This window comes from Tupaia chinensis, unplaced genomic scaffold, assembly GCF_000334495.1.
Source record: "Tupaia chinensis unplaced genomic scaffold, TupChi_1.0 Scaffold000303_1, whole genome shotgun sequence".
NCBI classification, from domain to species: domain Eukaryota; kingdom Metazoa; phylum Chordata; class Mammalia; order Scandentia; family Tupaiidae; genus Tupaia; species Tupaia belangeri.
In genome coordinates, this window is record NW_006159793.1 from 801,671 (window position 1) to 809,275 (window position 7,605).

At 48.9% G+C, this 7,605-nt stretch overlaps 2 protein-coding genes across 2 annotated transcripts in view; one reads left to right on the top strand and one right to left on the bottom strand.

The window, feature by feature from the left end:
* Nucleotides 1-690: 690 nt before the first annotated feature.
* Nucleotides 691-2,243, top strand: LOC114008200 (prenylcysteine oxidase-like; the record flags this gene model as incomplete). Its single annotated transcript, XM_027772820.1, has 1 exon — nt 691-2,243. A coding segment is annotated over one exon (687 nt), but the record flags the coding sequence as incomplete, so codon positions are not given.
* A 3,686-nt stretch (nt 2,244-5,929) lies between these two features.
* The window catches only part of IL17B (interleukin 17B), a 7,474-nt gene continuing 5,798 nt past the window's right edge, over nt 5,930-7,605 (bottom strand). Inside the window, exon 3 of the mRNA XM_006150871.2 lies at nt 5,930-6,358. Coding sequence (XP_006150933.1) covers nt 6,127-6,358 — 232 coding nt within the window. The 3' untranslated portion in view covers nt 5,930-6,126. The remainder of the gene's footprint in view (nt 6,359-7,605) is intronic.

Genomic DNA, 7,605 nt, shown 5'->3' on the forward strand with positions numbered 1-7,605 from the left:
AAAAAAAAAAAAATGAAGAGCCTCAGGGACTGTAACAAAAGATCTAACATCCTTGATATTAGAATCCCAAGAGGAGAAGAGAGAAGAAAGAAAGCAGGCTAAAAGAAACACTTGAAGAAATAATGGACGACAAATTCACAAATTTGACAAGATTCCCAGAATTCCAAAAAGAATATCAAAGATACCCATGCCAAGGGATCAGCAGGTGGCATGGTGGATAGGGGTGCTGGACTCCCACATGGCAGACCACAGTTCAAATCCTGGACCTGGCAGCTTGCTTTCTCACTTTGTCTCACTCTCTCACGCACTCTCTCACTCTCACTCTAAAAAAACCTTTTAAATTAAAAAAAAAAAAAAAAAAAGCAGTGGGAAGTCTCAGCCCTGCCAAGTGACACCAGAGGGTGCTGTTGTCACACTTCAAATGTCAACACTGGAAAGCTGAGACTTCCATCAGTCCAGCTCCTCCTTCATCTGACCAATGAAGACTTTGAGCAACAGACTTACCAGTCCTTTCCAGCTAGTCAATGGTGGAACCAGAGCAAGAATGTGGGTCTCCTGACCTTTGGCCCAGGACTCAGCTGCAGTCACAGCAGCATGGAGAGATGGACTCGCCTAGCCAGCCAGCATCAGCACCCTCAATGCTGGGCCCCAGATGTGAGATCAGTGGATACATGCCAGGGAATAAGTTGATTTTGTGCTGTCTTCTCTCTTCCAGAAGGAAAAGCCCTATACCAGGTGGGGTATGAGAATGAGGTGGGCAACGGCTCTGACTTCTACGACATTGTGGTCATTGCCACCCCCTTGCATCGGGACAACAGTAGCAGCAACTTCACCTTTGAAGGCTTCACCCCACCCATCGATGATGTCCAGGGCTCTTTCCAGCCCACTGTCGTCTCCTTGGTTCATGGCTACCTCAACTCCTCCTACTTTGGTTTCCCTGACCCTAAGCTGTTCCCCTTTGCCAACATCCTGACCACAGATTTCCCCAACTTTTTCTGTACTCTGGACAACATCTGTCCCGTCAACATCTCAGCCAACTTTCGGCGGAAGCAGCCCCAGGAGGCAGCTGTTTGGCGAGTCCAGTCCCCCAAACCCCTCTTGCGGACCCAGCTGAAGACCCTTTTCCGTTCCTATTACTCAGTCCAGACAGCCGAGTGGCAGGCCCACCCCCTCTACGGCTCTCGCACCACCATCCCGAGGTTTGCGCTCCATGACCAGCTCTTCTACCTCAATGCCCTAGAGTGGGCAGCCAGCTCTGTAGAGGTGATGGCCGTAGCTGCCAAGAACGTGGCTTTGCTGGCCTACAACCGCTGGTACCAGGACCTAGACAAGATTGACCAAAAGGATTTGATGCACAAGGTCAAGACTGAACTGTGAGGGCTGCGGAGAGAGCCCTGAAACTTCTGTTCCCCAATGAAGATGGATCGTACCCCACAGCAGCTAGGGCTGAGTAAGCCACGAGCCTCTTGGCCAATCCCTCATGTATTGAGTCTTTTCCCTCCGGGGTGGGTCCAGGTGGCCTGCTGTTGGCCGATATATCTTAAGGATCCTCACAGTGGTTGCTTTATTTTTAAGAGAAAGAGAAAGAAAAAGGATGCAAATTCAATGGAGTGTGTTTGTTTTCTTTTTATTTTTTAAGAAGAAATAAAATCCATCTTCTCAAGCTGCTCTGACTTGATTTTCTAACTAAGAACCAAGATGACTATGGGAGGAAATAGAAGCAGAGAACTCTGAGTCTGATTTCTTTACTGGTTTTCACTAGCTACTCCCAAAACAGACATCCAACCTCAGTAAAGTATTTCAACCAGGTGGTTACAAATAAAGTAGAAAGGAAGCTCAGAAAACCTAAGAAATGCTACTAGCTCCTGTTTACTGTGAGGTATCTAAATCAGAATTTATTAGACACCATCTCCAAGCCTCTCAACAACACTGCACAAAGAGATGTTTGCCCCAACAGAGTTGCCAGTCTAGCTCTACGCTTCTTGGAAACTAGTGGGAAAAGGGAAGCAGCAGGCTGGAAGAAGAGAGAACCTTTCCCTTAGCCTCTGGAAGAATTGATTATTCTGTTCCTTGTGTGGGGGTTGAGGAGGACACAGTGGATCTGTCTTTCAAAGAAGACCAGTCCCCAGATTATACAGAGCAGTCATACCTCACCCTAGACATTCACCCCAGCAGAGAAAAGGAAGAAAAGGCGTTGAGATAGTGTTCTTTAAAGGATAACCTGGTACTTGCTTCTCTGACACTAGCTGGAAAAAAGAGAATTATGCTTTGCTTTGCTTTTTCTATAATCTTTGTTGCTTTTTTGTTTTTGCCATAGGGTGAATGTGCTCACCAGAGAGAAACAGAGAGGGGGAAAGTGAGAACTCGCCACCAGGGGGTGGACATGCCACAGTCTCCTTTCTCTTCCATTCTCTTCTTGGGATTTTGGGCATGCCCACATATGCACCTGGCATGATTTTCAAGCTGCCAGATCTGGGACTCAAACCATAGCCATGTGGGAATCCAGCACCTTAAACACCATGCCACCTGCTGGCCCCACCTTTTCCTACAAATATTTAAGTGTGTTTAGGAAGTAAAAAGTCCTTTCATTCCTTTTGGATCTATTGTTTTCTGTAATGGGAGAGGATGGAGCATCTGAGCCCTAGGTACTCAGCAAGTATGGTTCACAGACAAACCGCTACATCAAATCTCCTGTGGATAGAAAGGGGAGCTGGATAAAGATACAGAAGCCCAAGTCCCACCCAGACTTGCTAAATCAGGTTTCAGGAGAGAGGCCCAGGTTTCCGGAGGGGACATCACTGCCAAATGACACTAACATTGTGGCTTTCCTAACAGTCCCCAGAAGCCAATTCACTTCTCTGTAGAGATGAAGATAAAAGCCGAAAAGTGAGGAAATAACTTGTCCAAGGTTTCCCAATGGGTTCATAGAACAGCTCAAACTTAGAGCTTCTCCAAACTCATTGAGTTCAGCATGCAGTCAGTAAGGGCCCAACTCTCTAAGGTGGTTTTTACTGTGCTGGAGTGATGGCGATGGCAGTGGAAGAGATGACGTCTTTCAAGTACAAAAAGCATATGCTTATCGGTTATTACAGAAATGATGAAACAGATCCATTAGAAGGCCATGTGTCGAAGTACTAGAAAAGCAAACTTAGATTGACTCAGGAAATACAAGGCTTGTAATGGTTCTAACAGCAAAAATCTAGGCACAGATCATTATGCAGTCTCCACTTCCATTCTTTCACCAAAAGTTCCCAGAGTGAGAAGGTCTCTCACAACCCCTGAGCCACATTCTGGGCTCTGGGTCAGGTATACTACCCTGAATCAGGGGGATGCCACATATTGATTGGCTTGGGACCCAAATACCAGACCAATAACAGTGACACGGGATGAGATTAAGCTGATTGGCTTAGAACATTCAGGTCCACTCTGGAGCAGAGATGATTTCACTAAAACGTTAAGGTCAGAGGGGGTTAATGGAATTGGAGATAAAGCCACCATTTCAGCCACTTGCAAATGGGGCTAGACCCACCCCAATCTGCTCAAGTCCAGTGAAATCAAAGTAGGTAATGGCATATGTGATGACCTTTGTTAGAAATGAGGGCAGCATGCACTGCCATGGTGCAACTGATGATAATTGGCATTGACCCAGAGGACCAGAGGCAATGTAAAACTTCTCTCTGATAAGCACCCTCCCTTTCATTCCCAGGAAGCTCTGTGTACAAAGGATACAAACCAGGGCAGTTCCACTGGGTCCTCCATTCTCAGCAGGGGCTTCGGAGTCATGCCAAGTGCGATTGCAGTGGATCTCCATGAACAAGGCAGAAGAGCCCCCCTCACAGAGGAGTTGCTCACCAGGGTGGAAAACATGAAACATTCAGGCTTGCTCCAAAGGAGATTCCAGGGTACCAGGAATACTCAGCTCTGTAAAGGGCTTGGCTCCTTGCTGCTGCCTTGAAGCCAGGCTCACAAGGCCAAGCTTCCAAGGCCCAGAATGGTAAAACTAGAAAAGATCCGGGAGCTCCTTAAATCCCATCTGCTCATTTCACAGATGAGGAACCTGAAGCCCAGTAAGAGGAAAAGGTGTCATCCATATACAACTAACTGGCATGTTTCTCAGATTTCTGCTACAGGTAGGATGGTCCCTTCTCACCCTGATGAGGGGTTGCCCCTCACCAATTCCTATGCCCAAGCATACCTGGGACTCCCAGGACTAGGAATAACCCTTCTACAACTTCATCCTTCCCCTACCCTCACCCCTCAAAAAAGGTTTTCGAGGCTGTGAGCCCTTCATGTGGGACTGAAGTCTTAAGTCTTGGAGAGGAGGCTGGGGGCACAGGGGGCTTAGAGACATGCAGCCCCCATGGGAGAAGCGGCCGCTAATGGGATCAGCACTGGCTGGCACATGAAGTCTATTTTCCATGTGTCTGGAATCAAGCTGAAGCTTCCTGGGGTAATTTTAACTGGTAAACACTCTAGAACAATACCAAAAATGGTAAGTTAACTTACCACCCCAGTCAGGCACATGCCTAATACCACTGGCCTTTCACAAAATAGAGCCTAAAACATGCAGAGCTGAAGCTGCCTTAAGCACTGGAGTTCGAGCAGCCCAGCGGAATATTCCTACACCACGCTGTTTGCCCTTTAATCGAAATGACAGTAACTACCAAGCTAGCTATTCTTACTCGCGGTAAAGAGCCCAAGCCCCTCAGCTGTCTCAGGGAGGGAAGGTATTTTTAGACCCCAGAACAGCTGACTTGGGATTTGCTGTAGGGGTCAGAATACCCGGGGAGAGGACTGAATTGTTAGAAGCTTGGTGGGGAAGAGGAGGTTAGCCCAGGGGCCAAGAGCCGTCATGAGCTTTGGCACAAGACAGTTCACACTGCCTGTGTTTTGATCTAAGCCAGTGGTTTTCAAAGTGTGGTCCCTAAAAGCAGCAGCAGTGACACCCAGGACTGCTATACTAGAAATGCAAAGGAACGAATGCATGCAAATGCAAAGTATCGGCCCTTATACCTCCAACTCGCTGAATCTAGAGGTGGGACCCAGCAATCGGCATTTTACCAAACCTTCCAGGTGATGCCGATGCCAGCAAACCATCTAACCAGATCTCCTGTGGACAGGGATGGATGAAAGAGTAATCTACATTGACATTCCTCTTCAGTGTTTGTTCAAAACCAGGGGTCCTCAGCCCAGAGACAAATACACACAGAAACATTTCAGGGATTTCTAGCCCAGGTTAAAAATGTCTGCTCTTGGGACCAGCAGTTGGCATAATGGCTATGTCGCTGGACTCCCATGTGGTTGACTGCGATTTAAGTCCTGGACCTGGTGGCTAAAACTCACGCCAGGTGCGTGTGCATGCATGCCCAAGATCCCGAGAGGAGAATGGAGGAGAAGGGATTGCAGAGTGGCTATCCCCCTGGGGCAGTGATTTCTCGCTTTCTGTCGCTGTCTCTTTGTTGCTCTGGCAAGTGCACGCGTCCTATAGCAAAAACCTCTCAAAAAAATGTTTAAAAAGTCTGCTCTTTGTCAACCTGAAGACCCCCCTTTAAGTGTAAGTCTGCTCTTCAGAGAATCCCAGAGCTGAAAGAGACCTTATGGATCACCCACACAGACCAGAACCAGGATCTATTCCACAATGGGCTCTTAAGAGATTCAGCTTTAGTATGGCACCTTCAGAGACCGGGAGCCCTCCATCTCAAAAGAGCTGGTTTCCAAGGACCCTCGACTGAATTGGGCAGTGAGCTCTTGTTAACTCCTATATTAATACCCAGCGAGGCACAATAACACGGTTGAAATACGGGCTTACACACCCCATTAAAGGACGCATGTGACTGTCCTTCATGACAGAAATGAATGCAATTTTTTTGTGTTTTGTTTTGTTTTTAATAGCCTGTCTCCGCTGGAAAACTCAGGGTGGTGGAAAATCTTTCTTTCTACTGATCTGAAATTTACCTCCCAGAGACCTCCTACTCTCATCCCGGTTTTAGCTTCGACGCCACAAAGAGCAAACCCAAAAAGTCTTGCTTTACAAAAGACTGCGTTTACTTTTCATTGGCCTTGCGTGGCGCGGGGGTGCAGGGAGGGCCGTCTCCAGCTGCCGACCTGGCCTCTGGACCCTCTGGGTCAGAAGATGCAGGTGCAGCCCACGGCGATGGTCTCCATGACCGCGCGCTGGCGGCAGGGCCCGGAGCGTGGCGGCGACGGGCAGAAGCGGCGGCGCACCGGCACCTGGCTGAACACCGGCACGCTCACCATGCTGCGGTCCTCCTGCATGGTGAAGGGGTTCACGCAGCCCAGGCACAGGCATCGCGCCTCCGGCAGGTCCGCGGGGATGCGGCTGGGGTCGTGGTTGATGCTGCGGGGAGCGAGAGGGAGCACAGGTGGAAGGACGTCAGGAAGGGCAGATGGGCGCCCGCTCTCCCCGCCCTGCTTTTCCTTAGCCGGGTTTTGGGTCCCGCAGGAGGAATTGCACTGTGCGGAACGGTGGGCGGCAAACAACTCCGTGCTCCCGGCAGACACCACGGCCCAAGCTTTTGGGTTCAAGGTCACCAGTCGCTCGCCCAGCTCCCAGCTTCCTTCTTTCCATCCCAGTGCTAGATTATGCTGTGGCGAGTCAGAGAACCCCAAGGCCTTTCTGTCTCTCCCACTCCTGCACCTACTTTGCACTTTGGAGAATCTTAATCGATGGGAAATAAAATGTGAGCACGTTGATGCCTAATGATGCCTAATTTCTACTGGAAGAAGAGTCAAGAGGTCCAGGTTCTCTTCTCTCTCTCTCTCTCTCTCTCTTTTTTTTTTTTTTTTTGGAGATTTTTTGCTATAGGGGCGAATGGGCTCACCAGAGAGACAGAGAGACAGAGAGACAGAAAGAGACAGAGAGACAGAAAGCGAGAAATCAAGGGGGATGCCCACACCGCAATCCCTTCTCCTCCATTCTCCTCTTGGAATGCGCCCGGCGTGAGTTTAAGCCACCAGGTCCAGGACTCGAACCGCTGTCGACTACACGGGAGTCCAGCGACATAGCCATTACGCTAACTGCTAGTCCCCGGGTTCTCTTCTTGGTCTCCATTCATTGAACAAATTTTGTTTTGCACACTCGTCACGTGGGCAGCTCTGCCCGGGACTCCAGGTGTTCCCTCCTGGTGCTGTCGTGGAGCCTAGCATGAGGGACTTGTCACATGACCTTCCTTGCTTTACGCTTGGTTTCCTCATCTGCTAAGTGAGGCGGAGCGGGTAGGTGAACTAGATCTGGGGACAGCAGCCACACCACCAGCTTATCATGCTTGGGAGCGCTTTAGAAATGCAGAGCCCCAGAGTAAGCAGGTGGTGTGGTGGTTAAGGCGCTGGACTCTCACGTGGCCGAGCAGGATTCAAGTTCCAGACCTGGTGGTTTGCTTTCTCACTTTCCCTTTCTCTGTCTCTCTGATGAGTGTACATTGACTTATAGCAAATTAAAATATACCAATAATGAATAAGTAATTCTAAAAGAAAAAAAAAAAAGGAAGAAAGAAGAAAGAAATGCAAGAACCTCCTGAATCAAACCTTGTTTGTTTTAGTTTTGCCGAGGGGTGGGAAGGGATTGTATTTGCCAGGGGAGAGAGA